The sequence below is a fragment of the Aythya marila genome, assembly GCF_965140915.1.
Source record: "Aythya marila genome assembly, chromosome: 13".
Taxonomy (NCBI): domain Eukaryota; kingdom Metazoa; phylum Chordata; class Aves; order Anseriformes; family Anatidae; genus Aythya; species Aythya marila.
Genome location: NC_139054.1, coordinates 15567374 through 15594842, shown reverse-complemented (window position 1 = coordinate 15594842; position 27469 = coordinate 15567374). Strand labels below are relative to the sequence as shown.

The following is a 27469-nucleotide window of genomic DNA, read 5'->3' as shown; positions in this document are numbered from 1 at the left end:
TGTTTCTGGGGCCCTTCGTTGAAGGAAGAGGAATGGGGAGACAACAGTTGCCCTCCATTCGACACTTTGACTTTATAGAGAAGCAAAACAGAAATGGGGGGGGAGGAGGGGGAGCATTTTACCTTGCTTTGCTCTGCTTTTAGTCAAAACCTCCTTCATCTCCAGCTGCTCTGACACTTTGCTTGCACCTGGTTTCTGCAGACCTCGGCATTCGCATGAACAGTTTCCTGCCCTGACCTCAAGCCGCCTGCTCACGGGCTTCACTCAGGTTCCTCAGGCTTCCTGTTTTTCTCTTCAAGCTTTCATTTTACCAACAAACTGTTTCCTGTTCTAAGGCTTCTTTGCGACTGAAATCCCGCAATTTATCCCCAGCAAGACGTGGCCGGTAAAGTCTTTGAACAACCTTCCTTCCACTAACGCTCTCTTCCTTTCTGCCAGCTGCCTGGATGGGTGATGTGCGAAAATGTCGAGGCTTCACTGAGATCTTTAAGTCTTTCTGGTCCTCTGCAGAAAAGAGGGGATAAGTGGCTCAGCCACAGGCAGCTTTTCAGTTACACTGGTGGGAAGTATTGTGCTTTCTACATTAACTTATCAGGCAGCAGCGAGCCCTCCGCTGCTTCGGCTTTCAATCATTTTCCTTTAGCTGTTGCTCAAGCACTATTAAAATTGTATTTGTGAGTCCGAGAGCAGCAGCTGGGTCTGCAGGCTGCCGTCCTGCCTGGTGAATGCCATCAGAGAGCCTGAAAAGCTGGTGGGGATGGAGAAACCAAGATAACCAGGCGAGGGATTGCATTCAAAGAGATGCTGTGGGGATTGAAACATTTTAGCAGCAAGTCCCCCTTTTTCTTATATTTTATTTTATTTTTTGCTAACTGTGTGGCTGAGCTGTCCCCGTCACTAAGGAAGGGAGTTACTAGAGGTTTCATTTGTTCCAGTCTGTCACAAAGCAACCTGTGAATTTCAGTAGCAGCGAGTTTCTCTTACAAAACATTCAATTTTCTAATGTTATTGTTTTCCTCCAGGCCGTGTTTTTATTTATTCCTAATTCTTACAAAAATATTTGCATTAAGTATAACCTTTTAGCCTTAGTCACTTTGTTTATTCAATCACACCTAACTTAAGGACCGTAATATTACTGGTGTTTTTTTCCCCATGTTTATACAGACATAAACTGACATCTCCTCCCTGACAGTTTTGGGTATGACTTGCAGTGGAAATACAGCTCCAGAAGTCTTAGGTCTGACAAAAATAACCAGGCAATGAATTGCTTGTAGCTGCCTTCCTTTTTGGCCTGCCCATGGACATGGTCCTGATGCTCAAGCTGCTGTACTCAGCTGGAGCCATGAAAGAGCTTTTGTTTTGCAGAAATAAGGAAACAGCTCTTCAATGTAGAAAATAGAAATGTAGAAAATGTAGAAATAGCCACTCTCTGCTCTGGAGTTTTGCAGATCCATTTACTTTTAAATGCTTTTCTTACCACCAGTTTTGGTTGTCTTTAGTCCTTGGGGTCGGTGTCTCCAAGTCCTTGGGGTCGGTGTCTCCAAGCCCCATTGAGCTGTGCAGCTACTCCCCAACCAGAGCAGTTCAGATGGCTTGAGCAGCCTGTCCTAGCACACATACCCTGGCCGAGACAGGTTTATTCCTGACAAATACTTGTGTAAATCAGACAAGAGATAGATGCCACTCACTCTTGTCAGTGGATGGGTGTGCTGGGCAAGGCTCTGGAGCATGGTGAATGCTCCTTGAATGGGAGCCTGTCTGGTAAAGTGGAAGGAGAATTAAATGAGAGATTAATTAGAGAAAAATAAATGTGTAACTTGCTAAAACCTCCATGGGATGATTGGAACTGAGATACAGTTTTATTGTGGGCTGGATGTGCTGCTGTGTCCTGCTTGTCTTGTTCTGGCCTCAGGTCTGTAAGTTACTTGCAACTCATGCTGTCCGCAAGCCAGCAGAGACCCTTGTCCAGGATACCGGTGTGGGGGTAATGCATTTTGTCAGCATGTAGGAGTTTGTGTGGGGATCAGCTCCACAGCCTGGTTTTGTTCCCCAGGAGCTGCCACTGGGGACAGCAGCAGTGGAAGGCTGCAGCTCCCCCTTGCTGCCCCCAGGCCCCACCATGGCCTCTCTCTGGAGCTCACTGGAAAGAGATGTGTTCAACCCACAGAGCAAGAAGCTGCTGGAGACCATCTGTGTCTGGAAGACAGGGAAGAAGAAGAAAATGTCCATTCTCTGTGTAGTGGGTAAGAACCCCAGGGTGGCCAGGAGGCAGGTTGAGCTGCAAACCCAGCTCAACCATCCAGCAATGAAATATCATTTTTATTATATTTTGCATCACATCTGTTTCTAAAAGTTATCAACATATCTCCTCTAACACAACACAGTGTTACAGTCTCATTCTATCTCTTCATAGATTTGCTGAAAGTTTCAGCAGGACCCAAATGTTTGATTAGGATCCAAAGGTGCATGTGCTTTGGGAAATTTTGCATCTCCTTTGATTTATGCACTTCTGGTTGCTTCATCACTCTACAGCATTTAAGGAATTGTTAGCACAGATATGGTGTTGGTTTATTTATTTATTTATTTTGACTTACAGGGGAGAGAGTTTCCTGACAACGGGCTTCCAGATAGCCCAGTCACCTGCTATAGGGTTAATTTCTGACAACCTTAGCCACAGTTTCTGGCCTAAATGGCATGCTTCAGCACCCTCTGTAGTCAATAGAGGGCAGGAGGAATATCTCCAAGGGATGATACAGCCACTCTACAAGCAGCATCTAAAATACATGTGTTGCCCCTGGAACAGCCCGAGTCTCCTTTCTGGAGATATCTATCTCAGGTGGGAGATTTGAATTAGAATAGCCAGAATGAGGTACAGTGAATTCCTCCCTGATGAACCAAAAGGTGACTGTGAGCTAATTAACACTGGAATTGAATTTTGATGGGATATGTTAATGTGGGTATCAGTCAAACAAGGCGATGCTTTTGGACCATGCTATAGGGCCTGCAACAGGGCATGTAGCTGTCATAAATCCTGTGGCAACAGGGACCCCGTTCCTGTCATCTTTGGATCTTGCTGAAATATTGCTCACACGTTACACAGAGCACAATGGCCAGGTTTAAAACTCTTTGGGAATCTCTCCAATGAATTCAGAGTACTCTGGATTAGACTCCAGAGAGCACTTCCAGTGTGGAAAGGTTAAATGAAGAGAAAAGCCTTGCAGCACCTCTCCATACAGTGTTCATTGCAGCCACGACTCAAAATCAGTGTCTGTCTGTCCACCTGCACCCATTCACTCCCACTGAAGTTATATACTGGGTTTATAATAATATTGTGAGGTTTTGTTCTTTTTTTTTTTTTTTTTTTTTTTTTTTTTTTTTTTTTTCTGTCTCTCATCCACAGTGGATGCCTTTAAGCCAGTGCAGCCATTTCTGGTGAAGGTCAAGGTAGACCGAGGAGAGCAGTACAAGATAGCCTACAGGTGGCCTTTAGCGGAGCTGAAGCTGGTGGATGGCAAGACTCTCGATCAGGTAGGATTGATTTTCTTTTTGTGGCAAAGGACGTGGCAGAGGGAAATGAATATGAAGCTAGAGAGACACATGCCAGGATCCATAAGGAGATTTCTTTACTGAAAGCATTGTGCAGTATTTGGAACAGGCTGCCCAGGGGAGTGCTTGAGTCACCATCCCTGCAGGTCTTCAAGAAACCTGTTGATTTAGAACTTAGCAGTGTGGTGGTGGACTTTAGGTTAGAGGTTGGACTAGATGACCTCAGAGGTCTTCTCCAGCCTGAACAATTCTATGATTCTGCTCTATATTTGGGTCTTCTGCAGCTCAGCTCATCCACCTGGATGGAGGGAAGAGCAGCAAGGGTGCTTCTTTCCTCATCTAGGACTGAACCAGCCTGAATGACACTTAATTATAAAAAATAATAAAAATACTAAAAAAGAAATCAAAGCCCTCTGCCTTCCCTCAGGGCTGTTTCCCAGAGAATGGTGCACTGGGGTCTCTCCATCCCTAGCTGGCTCCTCCATCCTGCTGCACTGCTCTGGGGTTTCTCGTTTCCCTCTTCTCTTCCACGAGACATGTGTGTCCAGGAGAATGAGGCTGGAGTGATGTCCTCCCTCCTGAGTCCTCCCTCTCTTTCTGCTAGGCTAGCCAAACACTTGGGTAGGGCGAGCAATGAGTAGTTGACCATTGCATTGACACAGCTCCATCAGAATCCCTGGGCAGGATCCCCTTATCCTCTGGGAAAACTCTCTCCTAAAGCTCTTTGCAGCAACCCTGAGGCTGGAGAGATGGGCTGCAAGGCACTGCTCTTGTCAGATCTCCAGCAGGACACACTGTCAGACCCATCTGTCAATCCACATTGACAACATTTCTCAACATACACTTGCATAGGATACTTAAAGATTAAATGGAGGCATTTGCTGAAAGAAAGATTGTAGAGAGAAGGAGTGAGCATGAGTCTGTGCTTTTAGGGTGACGTGAAGGTTTTTGGGAAAGAAAGCACGGACAAGATATTCCCACTCTGCTGCCGGAGCTGGCAGTGTGTCGTTAAAGTTGTTATAATTAGTTTTTTTATTAATGTGAATGTTCCAGGAGCCTTGGCACAGTGCCTGGGTTTTCACAAGCATAGAAATAAACGAGAAAAAGAACAGCTTTCCAGCTCTACATCCAGGACAAATAAAGTACATCTGCACAGCATGGCTGAAAGGCAAATCATGCTTGCAGGTTTGCAGGGCATCTCGATCCTATGGTTAGAGCTGAACTGATATTTCCATTGTCTTACATCTCCCCTTGCATGTTTTCGTCCTGCCTGAGCTTTCTTCTAGCAGATGAGCCTGGTTCCTCCACGCCTCCTGACCTGCCTCGGCTCCTGAGCAGCTGAGATTAGGAGACACCTCCCGGATTGTCAGTCCTTTCCCCCTCATTTGCCAGCACAACGAGACAAATTGACCATACCCTGTCTTACAGGGAGGCAAACAGAGAACTTGCTTGTCCTGATGGCTAAAGCCCTCCTGTGACCCCCAGCCTGGATTCTGACCCACATCATCCCATTTCTGCTTGTGCTGTGCCTGTCCTTTAGACTGCACAGCTTTTCTCCTTTGCAGATGTATTTTTAGTGTGCAGTCACCTCCCCTGTTGACCTCCCTTTGGGCAGGTTAAGCAGAACAGCCTCACAGTCTCCTTTTCCGTGCTGACATCTCTATTCCCTTCATCAGGCCTGGAGCTCTTTTCTTTGCCTCTTCCAGGCTGAATTCACCTTTCCTGAATGCTGGCAGCCAGAATTGTCCCTGTCACTCCTGGAATGGGACCTGATCTCCAGCTGAAGCTGCTGCATGAGGTCCCCAGGCAGGGGAGAACCTGCAGGCTGCAGCCAGGGCAAGCTGACACGGTGCCACCACGAGACCCCAGCACCAGATGAGCTTCCTAGCACAGCCCAGTGCTCAAATCAGCACAGTCTTTCCCTGGTGCGTGGCTTGGCAGGTCCATGAAAATGCAAATAAGACCTCCCCACCCTTTCCCAGCAGATAGCTGGGACCCCAGCCCATGGGATGACATTCAGTACGCACAGCAGGGGCTTGGCCGTCGGTCTGCTCCGCTGCACCCCAGCCCTGGCACCAACAAAATCCTGACACCGCAAGTCTAGAGGTGCTAAAGCTACAGCTCCCTTGACCAAAACAGCATTAATATTTATGAAGCGATTAGCAGAGGCCTCCCTGCTTTAATAGCTCCTCGTAAGGCAGGCTGTAAACCACGTGCCCTGTAAGTCCCCCCCCAGGCATCGCCGCTCTGCGCTGCTGCAGGGGCTGCTACGGAGCCTGCAGAGCAATGCGGGGGCGAGATGTACTGCTGCAAGGCGTCTGGAAAGCGACCCTTACAGCATCGCAGGACTGCATAAATCTGCACAGACTCTGCGCCTGTTACGATGATTAGTACCGATAATTATGAGAACAGCTTCCAAATTCTCCAGAAGATGAGATCAGGCTGTGCTGCAGAGCTAATGAGATGGTGCAGGAAGGGGTTTCTTTCTGTGGGATGTTCCTACTTCAGCACCCTCTTATTCTCTCCACCCACATACACTGCATAGTGGCAAACACAAAGTCTCCAGTGGCTGGAGTTCCCCCTCCATGAGACTGCAACCTCTGGGCATAGAGATAAAGTCATGGACACTTACATGGACAAAAACCACATGGGGAGAGGCTAAGGGTGTTCTTCTTCCAGGCCATGTTCCTGTTCTTTCAAGTGACCTTCTGAAGAAGCCAGGGATGGGGTGCAGCACAGCAAATGGGGTCATTTCCATCACAACGACTTTAAGAGCAACAGAGAGGGGAAAGCCCCAAACCTGGAGAAAACTGGAAGAAAAGCATCCCTGAGATTTGTGCTAGGACTGTGGGGAGGAGCAGGAATCTCCTCTGCCTCTTGGCCAGCTGAGGTCTTGTCCTTGTAGCACTGACGTCCTGTCATTGATGCCAGGTAGCAGGGGTTTTTTGTGAGCTTGGAGTTTTGTAGAGGTTAACACTGCTTTCTCTGAGCTCTTGCATGTCCTGAGCCTGTAGCTGGGGTAACCTGAAGTTCTCAGGAGACCAAACACAGGGGAGATCCATGCTTGGCGGCAGGTCAAAGTGCTCACAGGGTCACTACTCCTGGCCATACACCGAGCCATGCCAGCAAGGAGGGCATATCAACAAAAAGGTGGCCTGAGAGAGTTTGTCCTGCCCTTCCCTGGCAGCAAATTGGGTAGTTGACGATACAGGTGAAACTTTTTTTTTTATTTTCTGGATTTTCCCAATTCTTGAGTGAAGAGAGGTTTGAAATTCCAGGTTGGTGGATGGCAGAGAGGAATACTGCAGTAGGAGGCAGGCGGGTGCTGGGCTCATTCTGAACTCCAGTAGATTCGAGCTTTCTCACCCAGCACATCGTTAAGCTGCAGAGCTTATTGCCACAGGACGCTGTAGACACCAATACCATGAATAGGTTCAAAGAACTGTTAGAGGGAATCAGGGACAGGAGGTCCTTCAAGGGCTGTTAAACACGGCGCTCTGGATCTGTGAGCTGCTGGAGGCTGGCAGGGAATCCTGAAGGCAATATCACTCCGGACCTGCCCTTTGAATGCTTTTCTCTCAAGCATCTGCTAGTGGCTGCTGTCAAAGCTCATCAGCGTCCATCCACCAAAACCTGCAGCAAAAGGTGAGAGATTTATGCAATCTGAAAAGAGATCAGTGTTCTGCAGCAGGGCACCAGGGCTGGCTGAGTGCTTAGCCTGACCTACTGTGAACATCCCAGGGTCCTCACCTGGGGTCAGAATCACTGTGCATTCTAGTTTTCAGTGCTTTTATCATGCCTGGGATTATTTGCAAAGCACCATGACCGTACCTCTCCAACCCTTCCCAGTCACCCTGAGATAGCAGGGAAAGAAGGAGCTGCCAGTAATTGCTGCAGCTTCCTGGGGCCACTGAAATCCCCAGAGCTTGAAACTGCAGCACAGCTGTGTCTCCCTCCTCCTTTAGCCTATGCCTGCTTTTCCTTCCAGCGCACAAGGTATTTTCACAGCATGCAGTGTTGTGATTAAAACAGGCTGCCGACCTGCGTTAAGTGCACGTGGTGAGGCAGGTGGTGTTTAATTATTGATGAGGTAATTAACTGTTGACATCTAGGCGAGCCTGGATTTTGACCTGCACTTCGATAAGGTTTACAAGTGGACTGCTAGCAGCTCTGACGAGAAGAAAACCTTTATCAGATGCTTGTGGAAGCTGAACCACCGATTCCTCTCCAGGGCTATCAAGTTTGTGAATGTCCCCTCCTGTCCCGTGGAAGGTAATTCATTTCCTTGTCACACTCAGAATGTTGTTTTATTTTTAATTTATCATCACTATATCCCTCTGTCCTTGAACCTGTTGCATGCTCTGGTGATTTTAGAGGGCTTCTCATAGATGCTGCCTGCACTCTGGGTTGGGCAGTCAAGTGTTGGTAACACCAAAATGTATTTATTTTACAACCTGCCACTAGTGTTGCATTTGACGAGAAGAAGCCTGTTCACCTCTGAAATTCGTTTCAGCCTTGTATAACATGTCACCATGCCCCTACACACAGTCCTAGAGAGGTGAGTAAAAAACACAGCCAGAGCTCAAATTAAATTTCAGATGCCCATTTTGTCCCTTAGAAGGCTGACTTTCCTTTATCCCAACCACACATTTCCTTATTCCATGCTGTTGTTCTAACTGGCCAGCAGGCTGAGACCACTAGACTCGTGTCAATTGTGACCCCAGATGGGACGCAGGGAGAGCAGAGCTTATGAAATGATGAAATTTGGCTGTACCCACGTGTCCTCCTGTCCACGCAGGGAGACAAAGGCCCCAGGAAGACAGGAAAGATGCTGCAGAGACTGAGAGCCAGGAGGAGCTCAGTGCCTACCAGGAGATGACACCGAAGGAGGCTGCAGATGTGCTGAGGCTGATGGAGGAGTACGAGCCCCTTGTGAACAACTCCGTGGCCTTTGCCGAGCAGCTGAGCAACGACCTGCACGTGCTGGACGAGGTGAGGGGGGTGAGGGGTGTGATTCAACAGAAAAGGCCCCCAGACCTGCAGCAGAAGGTGTTTTTTGTTGTTGTTGGAGTCCAAAGGCACGGTCTGGGAGTCCCCAGCTGATCTCAGCATCTGTGATGTGCGATGAGCCAGTGGGGCTGCCCAAGAGAGGGGCTTTTGGTGGGACACCTCCTGGCCACAGCCACGGACCCTGTGGGCTGTGGGGCTCAGGGAGGACCAGCAGCTTTTGCTGGGAGGTAGCCAGGTGATTGCAGAGGCCAGCGCTCCCTGCAGCCTGGCAGCCCGGCCAGAATTAACATCATTGCTGATGAATATCTGCCTGCACCAGCAGCTCTGTTTTCACTGCGCTTGGACATCAGCTTGCGTGGCCTCTTTCCAATGACTGCGGGGGAAACAGAGGCTGACCCACTCATCTGCAGGCACACCAGGGCAGAGAAGCCCACGGTCGGTCAGCTTTGGAAGGAGTAAAACAAAATAAATGGCATGCACACAGAGCCTGAAGGCTGCAGAACCCAGAGGCATGGGGATGTGGGGGGAATGGTAGCAGTGAGGAGCTGGGATTTCCAAGGGCAGTAAAGAATTTCTTCCTTATATCTAATCTAAATCTACCCTCTTTTACTTTAAAGCCATTACTCCTTGTCCTATCACTACAATTCCTGATAAAGAGTCCTGTATTTTACCTGGTGATAGGATTTTATAGGCAGGTAAATGGAGAACAAATGGGGAAAAAAAACAAGCCAAAGGAAATATTCTAAAATATAATAGAAACCACAAACCCTAAAGCCAACCTCCTTCAGCTCCAGTAGCTGCTGTATTCCCAATTTGTGTCTCCGTATGAGTTATGCTTGGAAACTTAAGTAGTTAATCTGGAAAATCGAACTCCTGAGGGCTGTTCCTGCTTGCTCTCATACAGGCACTTTGCAACTCCATTTCCCAGCTATAAAACACACTGCAAGGGCAACCAATAAAACTCTAAGTTAAGTTCTTTGAGTCAAAAGGTGCTGCCGAATACATTATTTTAATGCCCTTTAACGAATAAACATTGCTTACTGTTAATGCAAATTAATTAATGAGATGTTTCTATTTGTAAGGCTTGATCTACGATATTAAGTGTAATTGATAGCAGCAAGTTAGACCAGCACATGCATATATTTAGACGTTTTTTCCCCCACACCCCAGTGATACCACCTTGTGCCGCCGTTGCAGCGCTAATCAGCCTCTGCCAGCCCATCTCTTCTGGGGATGGCCAAGCAGCGTGCCAACAGCCTGGAGGCTTCGGAGGGAAGGAGAGCATGGCCAGGGCACCTGGGGGGCCTGATTTCCACATTGGTATTCCTACGTGCTCACAGGACCCCAGCACACGCCAGAATTCATGCATCTCCCAGCGATTTTGTGCACCATGTCCGGCGGGAGCGTGATTACCACTGCCCAAGTGGCGATGTTCCAGAGCCCTTCTGCCGGCGCTGCCACCGGTGATGCTTTTCTCCTGGCCACCTCCTGTTAAGCCCTAATGAGACAATCTGAAGGCAGAGCAGTGACCAGCTTGTGGGAGGGCTGTGGCTGTGTTTTAGGAGTGTTTAATACAATGCGAAGGTCCCCGGTGTGCGGCTGGAAAGCGGCAGTCTGGCAGCGGGGCTGTTTGCTCCCTCGCAGGTCCTCGTGCTGGGCTGGGCTCCGGGCGAAAGGAACATTTTCTTAACGTCGTTGTTGCTTTCTGAGATGAATATCATGGACCAGAAAGCCCCACTTCAATACCCGGTTACTGACCTATTGGCAACTGAAATCTCTGCCTGCCCTGCCTTCGTGGGGCTCCCTGTGGAAACGCTGCAGCTCTTTGCAGACAGGCAGCTTCATCTCTCCCTTCTGATAGAGACTGCTATGATTTCAGGCTTTTCTTTTCTACAGGATTTCTCTGACCTTGCCAGACCCTCTGTGAATCTGTCTACAGCTGATGCCATTGTCCCCAGCCCTTCCTCCCATGCTGTCAGCTGTTTAGCTCCTAAAACTGTGCTGCATTTGTCACGGGAGGTTGTAATACACATTTTGCCCATGATATTGAAGCCACCAGATCCAGGCAGGGGTTGCAGAGTGGCTCTCACGCATTCTAGGAGCAGCTCTGTGATGCTCCAGTGTCTTGTCCTGCACGTACCACCTCTAGATCTGGAGCTACCAGCCCATCCTTACTCCACCAGCAGTGGAGATAGAGTTTGAAGAAGAGAAACCTCTTGACATGGGGATCGTAGATGGCCAGCAGCTACTGTGCAGGAAACCAGCTTTCAGACACTCCTCATTCAGTGCACAGTGGAGGTCCAAGCTGTGACAACCTGACTTGGGTGGACAAGACTTGGCTTCTCTCCTTCTGAGCATTTCCCATCAGAAAGCCAAGTGTGGGGCATACTGAGTGCAGATGCAGCCCTTCATTTAATAAGAAACTCGTCAGATAATTGAAATATCTGAAATGACAAACTCCTTTAAAAGCTTGATTAAGGCAGAGAAAGATAGCAGTCTGGAAGACTCATGCCTCCCATGCTCATGGCTATAGATTATTTTCCTTGATATCCCGCATGGTACTTAGGCCCTGAAAATGATACAATTAACATTTGGAAGCAGTTAATCTCTAGCGGAGCTTGTCATCAACAATTAACATGCTGTTACATCTCTACCACCCGTCAAAACAAATGCCCGAGACCTCCAGGGGCAAATAATGCCTTCAGTTGCCATATTAGAGACACACATATGCGTGTGTCTCCTGCATGATTTAACTGTTTATTAATTCCACTGCCAGAGCAGCTCAGCCTGGCACCTGGGACTTGCCGATGTAGAGTTTGGCTGAGTGCAAGGATAAGACACTGACCTTGTGCTGATAGTGATGCAGGACAGCTGTCTTGCATGTTATGACGATGAAGACTCTGCTTTGACTTGGGAGGATGAAGGTCAGGATATCTGGCTCTGAGATGGTGCTGATCAGCCCCTGGCATGGTGCTGAAGCCCTCTGTTTCTCCGTTTCACAGGCCAACCTGAGGGCCATCATCTCTTCTGAGAAGCAGGTGACAAAGCTGATGAGCTCCATTGATGAGGCCCTGGCAGAGGTGGCCAGAGTGGAGGAGACCTTGCAGGTCTACGATGAGTTACTGGGAAGCGTGAAGCAGCAGATGGACCACATCCACCAGGAGAACTCCTTGCTCCATCACATCCTCTCTAACAAGACGAAGCTGATGGATGAGATCCTCTTCCTCACGGTATGTGGATTTGCAAAGTCTGTTAAATCTGTTCCAGAAGCTATCAGTGAACCGCAAACCCTGAAAACTGTTTGCAAAGGCCACAGAGCTTCTCTGGCCTAGAAATGAGGAACTTTGTCTTGATAATATACGGACGGACACAGTTGGGATGGGCTACAGGCAGACTGGTGGCAATCACGATGCACAGTGCCCTCACTGTGGCCCAGTGCTGTAGAGGAACCCCCAAAGATCTTTTTCATGGGCAAGGTGAGCCTCAACCTGTGTAATGCCATATGGAAAGGCAAGCTATTTACCAAAATAATACACCGTAAATGCAAGAATTGTGCTGTAATAGCACAGCTAATCCTCACTTCCACTGGCTATGGTGACCTCTACACCACTGACCTTTTTATTTCTTAGTCACTGCCTTTTCCTTAGCTTTTCCTTTCTCCTGCCATCCACCTTGCTGCCAGTAGCCATACCAGCAGTGCCAGCCCATTCGACACTCAGGCTGAGCCCCTCCGCTGGCACTGCTGCTGTGACTGTGCAGACCTTTGTTTTTGCTGGGGACAGAGCAGCACAGCCTTCTCGATGGACAATTGCAGCCTGGCAGCTGAAGGTAGCACTTGGCTGTTTCAAGCCAGCAGCCTTCCAGGTGGAATGGGAAGGGATGCAGAGCTGGATGTGTTTGCACCTGCTCTCTTCTGGCTTTGTTTTCAGACCCATCTTGACCTTGGCAAGGAGCACTGCGAGGCCCTGAGCCGGGCAGACCTCTCCAGCCCCAGCGGCCTGAAAGCCTGTGTTGCTGCAGCAGAGGCATTAGCTGGCTGCATGAACATCCAGATACAGCCTGGTAAGGCGAGGGCAGAGATTTATGTCTGTGAAGGGTAGAGACATCAGCTTATCTGCCACTTGTGCTGCTCACGCACCATTTCCCTGCAGCACAGCCAGAGAGATGAGCTGGGACACAGGCTGGCAGAGGTGGCTTTCTTCTGAAGACGTTGCTGGAGCTTCCATGAGCCTCCTTATCTCTCTTTGCACAGTATCACAGCAAACCTTCTTCCATTTGTTGGCTTTTAGGGGACAGCATTCACCCCAGAACTTATGCTTTGAACATGTCTTGCATTTGTCAGGGTGCTGGGTGACAAAAGGCCCCAGTGCCACTCTGTGCCACTCTAACACCTCTCCTGCTTTGTCTCGAGGTTACCGAAAGCTACAGGCTGTGGCGGAGCAGCTGATCATGTTTGAAACACTCAAGCAGAACTTTGAAAACAGCTTCATCAGTCACATTACGAACATCTTTGAGCTGCAGGTGGGCTTCACTCTCCACACAGCACCACAGCATTCTGAGGAACTTGACTATCCTGGTAAATTAGCACCAGTGGTGTTGGGGATGCCTCCATAAAGGATTCTCCAAAAGCGTCTCCCCAAAGACACCTTTTCATGTACTTTCACCCTGCAGTTGCCCCCAGCTTACTGGCTAGTTTTGCAGGTGTGCAGAAAAAATTCAGCACACCTCTGCATCTCTCAGGCTATCAGGTTCCTCCCCATGAGTCATTAATCCTCGGGTCACGTTACAAAGAGAAGTGGTTTTGCTTTAGATTTTTTGCTTTAGATTTTCTCATTTTAATTCAGGAGCGGTGGTGGCTGTTCATTCGTTTGTTACGCAAAATCCCAGGAGAAAACCCAATCCCTTGAGCCTTTGATTAACATTTTCAAATGTTTGTCATGCAATATGACAGATATGGTGGACACAGTGGGAAGAAGTTTGGAAGGACAACGTGACTCTTCTAGATTTCATTTCATGAAGAGAAGAGGAGTTGCTCCCAAATCCTTAGCATTACAGCCTTAGATGCTTGACATTGACTTTCAAGGGTTGACCCTGGGAAGAGATGTGTCTGGAAGGGATCTGTGGGATCTCCCTGTGTCTTATCCTATCCACTGTACTTAGCCACAGCATCCCACGTATCACTGATGGGCCAAATCATTCCTCTGGGCTCAGAATTGTTCACCCAACATAGGGTTAAAACTGGAGTTCAAAGTGCTCACTCCAATCCTCTCTGGCCTTTAAATTTGCTTCTCAAACATTCAGAATTAGCAATCCAAGGGTGGTTAGCAAACAACTGTTTTCCAGAGCTTCCCGAGGCCATTTTATTCAGCACTCTCTGTCCTTTCTGTTGCTTTAGGGCAATGCTCAGGTCGATGCTCTCATGAACCCCTTTGACAAGCTCTCTGCACCAAACCATAGTCTCCATCATGAGGAACTGGCACCCTACACCCCACTCACGGCCTGGCTGAGGAATGCCAACCCAGTTCTCTTCTCTGATCTCCCCAAGGTATGGCTGAAATCCCAAATAAATATCCATCCAAGAGGTCAACTCACGGCGAGAGCTCAGTTTCTCCAAATCCCTTCTTGGCTGTGAGCTTCCAGCATTTTGCATTTCTAGGAGAGAGTCTGGCCAGCTTGGCCACCTTAGGCTTGACAGAAATAGGTATGGGACTTGGTGACAGATACTGTGTTGAAGGAAAAGGTCTGAAATTCCAAAATTTGGTATTGCTGCTGTCATCTGGGCATCCCTCTACTGCATATGCTTGATAAGATAAACTGCATTCATTCAAACATCATTCATACAACACTTGGGTGTATTTTATTCAACTGTATTTTATTCAAGTGAACTTTATTTGTAGAGTTCTGGGAAGCCCTTAATATCCTTGGCATCTTCTGCTAAAACGGACATTGCTGAGTGAATGAGATGGTTTCTTGTATATCACTAAGGCTTGGTTTTCATTTTTGTTACTGTGTTTTGCCTTTCCAAAAGTCTTACGCCCCAAGAACAATAGGTCCATTTCAGTTACCATCTGCTGACTTTTGCTTCAACTGGGCAGCTGAGGAAAAAGCTCTGAGATGGGAGCTGGTCATGGGGAGATGAGATGCAGAGGAAATTCCTGTGCCCGTCTTGTTGTTCCAGGTCTATGCCCAGAACCTCAGCAGACTCTACGACAGGGAAATCAAAGCCTTTTTTGAACAAGCCAAAATGCTCTTGTTGGGAAGAAGAAAAGGAAGTAAGTGACTTTCAGATGTGACCTTTGTGCTGCTGAGCAGTAATTTCTTTGCAAGTAGGGAATGCAGCAATCATCCCCCATCACGGGTGTTACTGTACCATGAGCTTCCCTCCTGCCCTATGGCCAGGTCTGCAGCTGGCAGCAGGTGACAAAGTTGGCTCTGATGTGCACCAGGTGGTGTCTGTGTGAGCCACGGCCCCATGTATTATTCAGCATTGTTTAGCTGCTTCTCAGGGCTGTAGTTTCTGTGTATCTTGCCATTTCAGGACTCCCAAACGATGCATGGGTGGCTGGGATCACATCCTGAGGAGCCATAAGTGAGGAGGACATAGGAGTGCCTGGCTAATGCCTGGTCCATATTTCATACAAGCAGAGCTGGTCAGGCACTTCTCCCTGTAAAGAGATGGCACCAAGCCTGTCCCTGAAGACATGAGTGTATTCATAGTGATATTTGTGAGAACAGAATGATTTCACAGTGAGCTGGCTGTGGGGCTGTGTTGTCCCAAGGTGATCATTTCAACAGGAATGGCTGCATCTGACTCAAAATATTCCAGTCAGGTGTTTCTGAAGATAAAAAGAGAAACTGATCTGTCTCCTCTGGAAGTTTTTGATTGCACAGAAATCACATTTTCCTTCAGAAAAACAAAGCACTGTAATGGAAAGTTCCATGCCAGCTTGGCCCAGCTTGAATGTCAGAAACCACTTTGCATGGTGTGTTTAGTCCATCAGAGCACTAGCCTGGCTGCTTTCAGCTCTGCACCTACTTCATCACTTGTCTCCACATCCCAGGGGACACCCTGCATGCTGGCTGGAGACGGAGGTCAAAGGAAAGAGGGCTGGTGCCTGATGGTGGCTGGAGGAGCGCAGCCAAGGGCTCTGCCTCTTGCCCAGCCAACACATGCTGCATCCCTGGGGCTAGGAACACTGAGCGTCACTTCCCTCTGCACCACGGCAGGTTCAGCAGCTCCCCTGGGGCAGTGCTGGCCCTGGCTGCTGGTTCTGCTCACCCCCCTCTGCCCCCCAAGTCTGGGCTGTGATGCCAGGCAGCGGTAGGGAGTTGGATTTTCCCACAAGCTAAGGTACTGACCCTTAATTAAAGTTTTTCCTTTTTGAAATTTTGCAAGTAATGGAGGAAAACACCTCCAGGAAAACTTTTTATAGTCACCACAAACCGATTTTTCCATGCCAGAATGATTTGCCCAACTATGGAGCCAAGAGAGATAATTATCACCTGGCTGAAAAAAAAATAATAAAATAAAATCAAGAACTCTCCAGAAGAAAAAGAATAACATAAAAAGCATTAAAGCACAAGTTGTGCAGGGAAAGTCAATATGACATTATTACTACCCTTGTAATTTAAAAACCAAAAGATAACAAGCAATAAAATCAAAGGGACAGGCTGAAAAACTGGGAGTAGGAAATCATTTGTGCACAATGCTGGTAACCTGCTGTACTTGTTGCTGCAAGCTGTCACTGTTGCTGGAGGATGCAGGAAAGCCTATAGCCAGAAGATAACAGGAAAATAAAACGAAACTATAATAATAATCCCAGGATAATACTGAGATATAGAATTTCTGGAAGAGGAAAGCATTTCATAAGAGCTGTAAAAGAAGACACTTCTGCCATGGGTCTATTGCAACTTTATCTGTCATCCTGAACATCCCTCCTGGAAGCCTGGCAGATAGGGTAATACAAACAGTTAACAAAAGATAACCTTCCTATCACCCCCCTGGCTCCTTGATGCCTGGACACAGCTTCTCCTAGGGAAACATGCTCTTTTATTTTGCTTAAAAATAGGAATTCCTGATAAAAGAATATGAACATACTGGCAAGCAAGCAAACCCAGGGAACTGGCAGTGGGAAGGCAAACTGCTCCATGGTTTATAAGATAATGTAGCCAAACCCCATTTCCTGAAGAAGGATGATTACTTTTACTTAAATAGAAGGAAATAACAAAGATTGCGTGTGGGATGGAGAGGCCCTGGCTCCTATTTGTGAAGTGATTGATGGACTCTGAGCAAGGGACTTCAGTTCTGCTGGGCAACAAGAAAAACACCATCACCCTTTTGTGTCCTAGGCACTGAGCAGGTGCAGACATGGCTGGGCTGTTAAAGCAGACCTTTATGAAGCCAGCCTTGTTAAATAAAGATAACACAGGACACGTGTCGCAGCCAGTCTACCTAATCCCCCTCCGTAAACACGAAGCCAGTCATCTCCTTTCAGCACATGGTCCATCGTTAGCACTCATGCAAGCCCCATAAAACAGAAGTAACTAAAATCCCAGGAGAAACTCCTGTGTCTCCTGGCTTTCTTCCCAGGCTTTCTCTAGCTCCCACTGCCTCTTTCTTTCTAATCACGACCCCGGCAGTGAATTTTTAGGGTTGTTTCCCTGCCTCATAAAGGATTGTTTATGTTGATCCCTTCTAAATACCCAACCTGAAGATTTGCTGCCTTGTTTCAAGTATTATAGGGCAGTTTACAAGGCAAACCCCAACCTTTTTACAATTGAGTCACTAATTAAATTTTCTCCTCATTTTTCCATTCCATTTTCCACACAAAAACTTAGACCTGTAAAATTATTTCCTGGTTGCTGTGGGGAGAAATTTTTTCTAAGTTTTGCCACTTCTCAGCAAGTGAAATGATCATTGCCCATTGCATAAGGGCGGGAAAAAAATATTAGGAAGCAGCTCGTTAATTTTTCTCAATGGTTTTTGCAAGACTGGGGGGATGAGAAGGGCTGTCTGTCATCTCTCATCCATTCTCGCTGCGTAGGACATCTGACAAATCCTTTCCAAAGGTAAAGGCCCTGCAGGTATTGGCTCAAATAAGGATATTTTGGATATCACAGAAAATAAAGAGCTGGCCTGAGTCACCCAGGACCTCTGGGGTTAGTGGAATAATACCAACTTTTAGAATTAATTAGAAAATAGGAATGTTTCCCCACTGATTTCTTTCCCTGGATATAATTGTTTTTGATGCATATTTCAAATACATTTTTCAACTTTTCAACTTAAACCAGGCAGGAAAGGAAATGTTGTGGTAAAAACTGGTAGCGTTTGAAAAGTATATTAATTTCCAGATGAACACTTATAATTGAAGAAAGCAAGTTGCAGAAAAAGCCAACTGTCCCTTTCAGGGATTTGTTTGAATGGTAATTTAGCATAAGAACTAAGCAACAAACATTTCTCCTGAAACTCCTGCAGGCATTTCTGCTGATTTATGCTCTTATCACCCAGGATTTTTCACTCCCCAGTCCTCAATATATAGTACTAAGCCCTAAATAGCAAAAGGAAAAGTATCACAGGGAAACAAGAAGAAAGTAATGACTGAAAAACAGATGAGAAGGTAGATTTAAAAAAAAAAAAAAAAAAAAAAAGAACAAAATTGTATCCCCTGCATACTTGAACCTGATAAAAATCTGTTGGGGAAAGGCCAAAACACACCAAAGATCAGGAATAAAGATGTTTCAATCCATTAAAGTGATCAGAGGAGCTGAAGAGGCCAGGAGGGACAGATGCCCAGCCACCACACTGTGCCTGTTGCAGGTCTTCAGGAGGGCTTGGAGAAGCCGATGGTGATGGGGAGCAGGCAGCACCCTCGCTGGAGCCTCCCAGGGAGCAGAGAAGGACAGGAGGACACACCAGACAGAGGAAACGTCATCAAGGTCAGGAGATGAAGTTTTCAAAATGGTTCACATGTCCCACAAGGGCTGTGCCCAGTGCTGCAGCACATCCCAGGGCCATTTCTCCAGTGTTGCGTACCTGGGGCTGAAACAGAGCTGTTCTGTACGGCTGACACTCTCCTTGTGGTGGCTTAAATGTCACTTCAGGTGGACATGGACACCCATCCCGGTGTCCTCAGTGTGTGTTGGGAGTTTTAACATGCATGCTGGTTTCTGAGCAGATGTTGGAGCAGGTGCTGCGAGAGCTGCAGCCCCTCTGCACCACGGAGCAGCAGTTCATTGAGAAGTTCTTCCACCTAAGCCAGAACACCGCCGAGCTGCAGGTGCTGGAGGTAAGCATGGGGACTAGGTCCTCTCCAGTGCCACTGGCCCATCCCTCTAGCTTGATACAAGCCTCATCAGGCACAGTGGGGTGTCTGATTACCTTTATCTGCTTACCGGAGCTCTCCTGGGCTCTGGTCCTCTGGCAATAGTCAGTGGTGTCAGGACTGCTGGCGGTGTTGAGACTCCCTGAGGACAAAAGAAAATTGAACTTAAATTATGGTTTCAGCAAGATCTCAGCATATCTAAACATCAACTGTGGGACTGCAGTACGATGCAGCATGACTTCTGCTGAAATAAAACCTAGATTTGAGGAGGAAATTCTTCACTCAGAGGGTGGTGAGGCACTGGGACAGGTGGTCCAGAGAGGCTGTGGATGCCCCTTCCTTGGAGGTGTTCAAGGCCAAGTTGGATGAGGCAGTTGGATGTAGCACTGGGCAACCTGATCTAGTGGGTGGCATCCCTGCCCATGGCAGAGGGTTTGGAACTAGATGATCTTTAAGGTCCCTTCCAATGCAAGCCATTCTATGACCCTATGGTGTCAAGCTTTCCTCTGAGAGAACATGCAGATTATACTTTCCACCTCTTTCATCATTTCAGATACCTGCATCTAAGGGAGGAGAAAACATGGCATCTGCAGAGGATCCTCCTTGCACCAAGCCTCGGAGCCAGTATGTAGATCACGCAATTCATTGCTTTGATGTGGGCATGGTCCAGAGTGTCCTACAGGGACTGCCAGAAGAACTGATAGATTATTATTATTATTTTGCCATTGATGACCATCCTGATTTCAACATTGGTCTCAGGTTTGCACCCTGGACAGCAGCAGAACCCAAAGGCATCATAGCTGGGCTTGCAGAGAGGCAGAGTGCTTCTCCCCAGTGCAGTGACTCTGCTTCAGGAGGGTTACAGAAAGTGGGGTTTCTCGGCATCATGCTTTGATCAGCTTTAGTTCCCTAATAGCAAGATTGTAGACTGAAAGCATATTATGGAAAAAAAAATAGAAAAAATGCCAGCATAAAACCACAAACTTTCCATTTGGATGGGAAAACAGGACCTCGGTGTCCTCCCACAGGCACAGATGTGGAAGAGTTGGAGGACTCAAGCAATAAATAAGCTCTACTGTGATACAGAAGGCTTTCCTTCTCCCTTATGTAGCTTTGCACATGCCTCTCCAGCTGGCCACAGCATCAGTGCTCCTCCCCATTTAATTACTTTTTTAATTTTTATTTTTAAGACTAGAAGAACCTACAACCCGGCTGCTGAGTGAGATTTTCAGTTCACTGGAGCCCGAGCTGAGAGGTTTTCTAGATGTCTGCAATAAGACCCACCCCTTCAGCTGCTTGCAGGTCTTGGTTACCTTGAGTGACTCCGTCTTTGGGATGTGGGGCTCTTCCTCAGCTCCCCCCTCATCCTTCCTCAACACTGTCCTGGGCAACATGCTGCTGCTGGCCAAGAGCAGCTTCAACAAGTGCATTGTGAGTGTTGGTAAGAGCAAGGCCAAATAGATATGAGTGGTGGTTGACCTCCTCCAGGGTCTTCTAAACTTCTAATGTGGGCTTTACTGAAGGCAGTGCTGGTGTGTATCAGATGTAGATCTGACTCTGGTTTTGGGAAGACTTAGCCCCTCATTGATTATGTCTGAGAGGTAAAGCACAATAAAATAAAGTGCCACATGTGCCTGCTCTTATCAGGATGAGGAAACTGAAGGATTTTTCCCCATGTACTGCTCTGGGAGGCTGTTGAAGCGATGGCTGCATATCAAGTTGTTGCAGCCAAGCTCTTCTGCACTCCTGCTGGCACAGCAGGACTTGCTCAAGGACCAATTGGTAGGGAGGAGAGTGTGGGGTGATCAAGATCCCATCAGAAGTGAAAAACCTGGCCCTGACACTGCTAGGTCAAGGAAAGCCACATGCTGGCATCAAGGGCACCTCTGCCAAGACCTGGAGCAGACAGCCTGTTCCCAAACTGGCTTGAGAAGTGCCAGAATTACCAGAGGGGAGAGCCTCTGTCCTTTGGGTGTATGTGTGAAGAGACAGAACTATGTCCGAGCAAAGAACCACGCAGCCTGAGACCAAGCACACCAGCTCCAGAAGAGCACCTAGTATGGTTTCAGACACAGCCAGAGGCAAGGAAGCTCACCTCTTCCCATAGACTCATGAAGGGAGGCTGTTGCTGCTAGTCCAACCTTGTAAATGCAGGAAGCAGTACACAACTCATTGCTTGGCTTGTTTTCTGGCCTGTGGCTTTGCCTGCTGGAAGAGGGGGCTGGGGCCATGACAGACCTGAGCATATTTTTTGTATCATTGCCAGGGGACCTTGTGCAAAGAAATCAAGGAGGCGAAGGCACCCAGCAAGATGAGAGGTGGGATCCTGCCCTCTGTGAGCCGCTTCGAGGAGTTTGTGAATTTCTCAGAGGAGGTGTTCAGGACAGCTCAGCGCAGAGGGGAGCTGGACAAAGCACACCTCAGGCTGGCCAGCAGCGTCTTCAGCAGCAGTGAGTACAAAGACTGGTGGCAACCATAAGGCTGCAGCCTCAGGAGTCATCAGCAACCAGCTGAGCCACCAGAGCAGGGTACATGCAGGCTACCTGCCTCCTGAACACTGCTTGGGCTGAATCTGCCTTCCCCAAGCAAAGACCTGGAGCATCTGACAAATTCAGACTGCAGAGAGTACAAGGTGCATGCTGCCTGGGATGTTTGCAGAGGCTGGGACACAAGCTTAGCTCTGAATCTAACACCAGGCTCTCCGCTACAGAGGAGATGCTTCCCACTACAGATCAGACTTCTTGTAAGGACAGGTCTCAGGAGCACCAGCAGCCAGAGAGTAACTTTGCCCCCAAAGTACTAAGGAGAGGGGTTGGGAGAGCCAGGCAGGCAGCTCTCAGTGGGTCCCTGGCTGTCGGTGCAGAGACCCCACTTCCCAGCTTGGAGAAGACCTGAGGCACTGCAGAAGTAATAAGTCCAAGCCTCCAAGAGCATGAGGTGGTGCAGATGGGCAGATGAGCTTGGGGTTGGAGCATAAACAGGCCCTACCATGCTATAAGCAATCTTTAAAGCAAAAGTGGGTGAGATAGGGAATAAAGCTAATGAACAAGGGCCAGTATGTGCATTTGTGGTGGTTTTACTCAGGTGGGCAGCCGAGCTCCACCACAACCGCTCTCTCACTCCCCCTCTCCTCAAAGAGGAAGGGGGAGAGAATACAACACAGAGAACTCGAGGTTTGAGATAAGAAAGGTTTAATTAAAGGGAAAGGGAATGGGAGGAAAAAAAACAGAGACAAAAGAAGCAATCAGTCCGCGCGGAAGCACAGAGAGAGGAAAAATTATTCTCTACTTCCCATCAGCGAGCGGTGTTCGGCCACGTCCTGGGAAGCAGGGCCCCAAACGTGTAGTGGTTGTTCAGGAGGAACAGCCCCCTCCCCCACGAGAGCCCCCCCTTTTATTGCTGAGTGTGACATCAGGTGTTATGGAATATCCCTTTGGTTGGTTTAAGTCAGCTGCCCCAGCAATGTCCCCTCCCCATCACTTGCCCACCCCCAGCCTGCTGGCTTTTGCATCTGCCACTACCCGCCTGCCGGGCTCTACAGCCAGATCTGCCAGCTCCTGGCTCTGCTCACAGGCGACCAGGACCCCGTCTCCACCACCTATCTGCTGTCCGAGTCGGTCTCCATCACCCTGCGCCATCAGCTGCTCATCATCATCCACGAGAAGCTTCACAATCTGAACAAGTCGGCAACAGCTGCGGCTGAGCAGCTCCAAGGGCTCTCCCTGCAGGATGCTCCCTCGCGCATCCATCACCTCACTGAGCTCCAGAACCTCTTCAGCTTCAGCTCCACGGGTCTGGGGCCCCAGGAGCTCAACAGATTCAGAGAGCAGCTGCAGCAGATCCCTGCAGGAGTGACCGTCTGTCTGCTGACCCTCGTGAGCATCCAGCCCTTCTCCAAGGACGACATACTGCTGCTGACACGGTTGGAGAGGGGCAGCACTCCCATCACCATCCACATCCCGACCGCGCTCACCAAGGCCCCGCTGAGCTCAGTGCTGAGTGACTTCGACACCATCCAGAAGGAGCAGAAAGAAACCATCAACTACAGCAACAACCGTGACTGGTGGCTGTGCCGCTCCGAGCTGGACCGCAGGATGAAGAGCCTCATCGACACCCTGGAGACGGAGGTGCTGGACTGCTGGAAGGGAATGCTGCTCCCCACCAGCCAGGATCCCGCGCTGGCCAAGAAAGCTGCCCGCCTCTTCGCCCAGCTCCGTCGCTGCGGCTGGCGGGGCTCGGACCCGGCGCTGCTCAAGGTCCTGCTCAACGCTGCTCCCCTCCTCACCCCGGCCGACGTGCAAGCCCTGGCCGCAGGGATGTGCCCTTCGCAGTCCTGCAACAAAGCGGAGCTCCTCCTGCAAAAGGCCCTGGAGAAGCAGAGAAGCCGCGTCCGGGCACCTGGCGGCTCCCTCGTCCTCGTGCTGGATAAACACCTCCAGAAGCTGCCCTGGGAGAGCATGGCGTGCCTGCACGCCGTGCCTGTCACCCGCCTCCCGTCCCTGCGCTTCCTCCTGAGTTACAACCTGGTACCGAGGGCAGGCTCTGTGCTGCACCGCGGCGTCAACCCCACCAGGACCTTCTACATCCTCAACCCCCAGCCTGCTGGCTTTTGGGGGCTTGGAAGGAGTCCTGATGCTGTGCCAGCACTATGCAGCAATAGACACAACACTGGAGTGATATCAGTGCTGTTCCAGCTACAAGTGCAGAGTACAGCACTGTGTAGGCTGCTGTAGGGAAAAGGTGACTCCAGCTCAGACAGACCCAACACAGCATTATAGTTACTCCCTCCAGCATTTCAGAGGGAGACAGTTCAAATAGGATGGCCTAATGACCTGTTTACCATGAGGAGTGAGAAGGGCCATCTCTGCTCTGCATACTCAGTGAGCTACTTGAGCTCTTGCCCTCTCCAGACCAGCTAGCAAGTGGTTGGCAGCATGGTGAGACCTGATGAAAGATTTGGATAGGGCTGGATTAGACCTGAATGTCTCTGCACCCTTTTGGGTAAATTATAAAATATTACAGCTCCAAAGCCAGTACACTGCCCTGGAAGGCAAGGCAGTCAGACAGCTGAACAGCCTGTGATGAAGCTTACCTCAGCCCTTGATTCTCTCCATACCTGTCCCTGTCTTTTCAGTCAATAGCCTGTCCTCAGCAAATCTCAAGGCGAACACAGACATGGTCATGATGGAGAATTTCCACCACATTCACTGCTTCCTGTGCCAAAAGAAGATACAATGCCTGGAGGACAAAAAGAGGGAAGCCAAGCAAAGGTATAGTGAGCACATGGAGAAATATGTCATCACCTACCTGGGCCAGCCACTGGAAAAGCTCAACGTGAGTACAGAATAACCTGACCCATCAAAAGGTCACTGCAATTCATAAAGTTACAAATCCACAGGACAGAATCCAGAGGAGGGGAATCAAATTTAGAAACCACAACCTAGGATGGAACGGAGGCTGTTTGCAACAGATTACTAAGGGGTGAAAAAGAGTTCTCAAATCTGTGAAAGCTTGTAAGATTGAGGGAGTAACCCCTCTTCTGTGGCCATGATGAACAGGACCAGGGGTCAGGAGCTGAAGTTCGCACACTTCTGACCACTTACTGCTGGTTTTTATGGTATAGCACAGTGCCTGCTCCCCTTGGAAGACCAGAGGACCAGCTCAAAAGCACCTCTGCAACTCATGGCCTCGGTGCAGGGACCTGCTCAGCCCCCTTCTCCCGCTCCAGGTTGCATGCCTGTGCCTGGCACATGCTAGTTTCTTTTTGCACAGCTGCCTGGACTAATTAGCCTAGGAGAACCTCACACTTCCCAGGTGACTGCTTTGTGAACTGAGCTAAAAGCACCAGGCTTCGCTAACTCAACCAGGCATCCCCCTTCCTCTGAGATGATGGCTGCTCTCAAGACCCCTCCTTGCTCGCTCTGCTTCTTCTTGACCCACTCACTGGCCTAAAATATCTCAGACTGAGTTCAGCTTGAATTATTTATAAGACCTGCTCCTTTCAATTTGTTTGCAGTCTTCGCTGTCAAACATCTTGTAGGTTTGACTGGAAGATCAGCTCAGCATCTCATGCTGCTTTCAGCAGTGACATGCCAATGTCTTCAAATACTTCCTCCTCTGAGGGAAAGCAGAACTTCATTGCTCCAAATAACATGAAGGTACTTGGTGTTCTGCTCGGACACCTGACAGCCACCTCTTACAGCCCATGTAGCTCTTCAGGTTTGAGCTCAGTTCAACATAAAGAGTAGTTGCAAAGGCACTGAGTAACCTAGGAGCCCACACCTGTTTTTGAAAGAAGCTTGTAACTTTAGGAACCTCTTTGTCCTTGAAAACCCTTAGGATTTAAGATATTTCTCCACCCCAAACTGCAGCAGAAATACTCAAGACAGCCTACAGCATATTGGGCTGTATGGCAGCAGATCAAAGGAAGATATTAGTCTTACTTTTTTTTCCCCTTTGTTAGGCCAGATCTGAAATCTTGTGCCCAGCTTTGGGGCTCCAGATCATGAACAAGCTCACAAGGGGGCCACCAACATGGCCAGGGAACAGTAACATGTGTCCTGTGAGCTTGGCCCTGGAGAAGAAAAACAGTTTTAGGTGTACCCAACAGCAACCTTCCCTAGGAGGTAACTGAGAAGACACAACCAGGTCCATCACCAAGATGCATAGCAGAATGATGAGAGAACAGTTACACACTGGGGGGAAGGAGGTGGGGGGTAAGCTAGAGAGAAAAAAAGCACGATGAGGATAATAAAACACTGGCAGTCTGTCCTTGAAGATTTTCAAGACCCACCTTCAGAAGTGCCCCAGATGCCCCGGTCTGAATGCAGTGGCGATCCTGCTTTTAGCAGGAGGCTGAACTAGAGGCTGACTGAGGTTCCAACAGATTCTGTGTCTAGAAAAGCACATGCAGGGGAAAAAAAAAAAAAAAAAAAAGAAAAAGCCCTCTATCAGCATTGAGCCTTTCACGGAGCTACCCTGCTCCTGCTATTTTCTCCAAAAACTAGCTGAGGTCTGTACTCCTTTGGGTTGGCTTAGCCCTGGGATCTTAGAAGTGACAGCCATGCCTGTGGCTGGATATACACTCCTTTTGAAACACCTCCTTAAGGGGCAGCCTTTCCTGCATACTCACAATATCCTCAAAGTACTAAGAAAATTGAAGTTCATTTTACAGTTTTGCAGATTGTTACTCCATTTGAATCCAAACCCTCTCTAGCGAGGCAAACTGCGTGAAGCCCTAAGGAACACAAGTAACTTTTCAGCAGTCCCATTGCTCCATGGTAATGCCACCCCTAGAGATCCCACATGCTGAGCAGGGAGGGAAAGTAGAACTGATGAAATGCCCTAAAGCACAGCCAGGCCTGCAGAGCAGCCCTGCTTTCCTGGAGAACGAGTGGTCTGATAACTTCTCTTCCACTTGGTCATGGGAAGGGGACTGAGGACAGTGGCCAGGTTTCATCCCTAACACCTTCATGCAGCTCATCAGTGGATGTCTCCTTGCTTTTCCAGCACTTCTTTGAAGGGGTGAAAGCCCGCATCGCTCAGGGGGTGAAAGAAGAGGAGGTCAGCTTCCAGCTGGCCTACAGCAAGCAAGAGCTGAGGAAGGTCATTGAGAGGTACCCTGGCAAGGAAGTAAAGAAAGCCCTCGAGACCCTCTACAGGAAAATCCACAAGTATCTCTCCCCAGAGGAAAATCTCCTGCCGGTGATTGACTGTGGTGTTATTTGGGTGTGGTGTCATGATTTTGGGGTGGGTTCATGGCTGCAAAGCAGTGGGTCTTCTCCTCCTGAAGTTCCTTCCTTCTGGCTTGTCCTGTCATAGGGTGGCAGAGCATGCATGGCTTATCTTCTTGCAGTCAGACCCCACGTACAGCTGGCACAGGCTGATGCCCTTTTTTTCCCTAGGTGGTGTGGCACGCCATGGAGCAGGAGCTCATACGTCAGTACCAAGAGCTGGAGGATCTGATCCAACGTTGTTACGCAGGCTCGGGGATCACCATGGACTTCACCATGGCGGACTTGCTGAGCTATTTCAACTCCATCACCCTGTCCAGCGTGTAGAGGCAGATGCCTGTTGATTGAGACCAGCTCAGGGATCCTCTGCAGCTACACCTTCAGGAAGCTAAACTGAAATGTAAAACTTCCCAGGCTGAATTTTGATATGCAGTGCCCTGCTCTGAACTCAACACCAAGGTGCAGCTACCTTGTCAGTATTAGACTAGATCTCCTTTGGGGAAGTGGAGCTTCCAGGGGCAAAGCACAGCTTCCTCCCACAAAGAAATCACTGTACAGCCAATGAAAAAAACTCCCAAACCTCAAGTTTCTGCCAAGGTGAGTGCCCGTGCTGTGCATCTTCACCAGACCACTGCCCGCCGTGCCACACAGCTGAATGATGAAAGCCCTCTGCTCCCCAGGACTCTCTCCTTTTTATCTCCAGTGAACCTGTGCTGAAGCAAGAGGGTCACAATGCATCAAGCCACCCTGATATGTGCAGTGCTATTATATCTAAGCATGCACAATTACTCTGCCAATTGGAGTGAAGTAAATGCTACTGTTTCAGCATATCAGGGAAAATGCTTCTCAAGGATTATC

The 27469-nt window shown here is 48.7% G+C and overlaps 1 protein-coding gene across 1 annotated transcript; it reads left to right on the top strand.

Moving 5' to 3' along the window:
• Positions 1–353: 353 nt before the first annotated feature.
• Positions 354–27469, top strand: LOC309883304 (exocyst complex component 1-like). Its single transcript, XM_082771250.1, has 18 exons — positions 354–385; positions 2054–2243; positions 3401–3528; positions 7659–7818; positions 8345–8538; positions 11559–11786; positions 12486–12618; positions 12968–13077; positions 13952–14101; positions 14735–14828; positions 18374–18492; positions 18732–18842; positions 19432–19502; positions 20069–20309; positions 21145–21328; positions 24013–24212; positions 26388–26582; positions 26783–27469. The coding sequence occupies exons 2-18, from the start codon at positions 2120–2122 to the stop codon at positions 26936–26938; spliced, it is 2598 nt and encodes an 865-aa protein (XP_082627376.1). The 5' UTR covers positions 354–385; positions 2054–2119; the 3' UTR covers positions 26939–27469.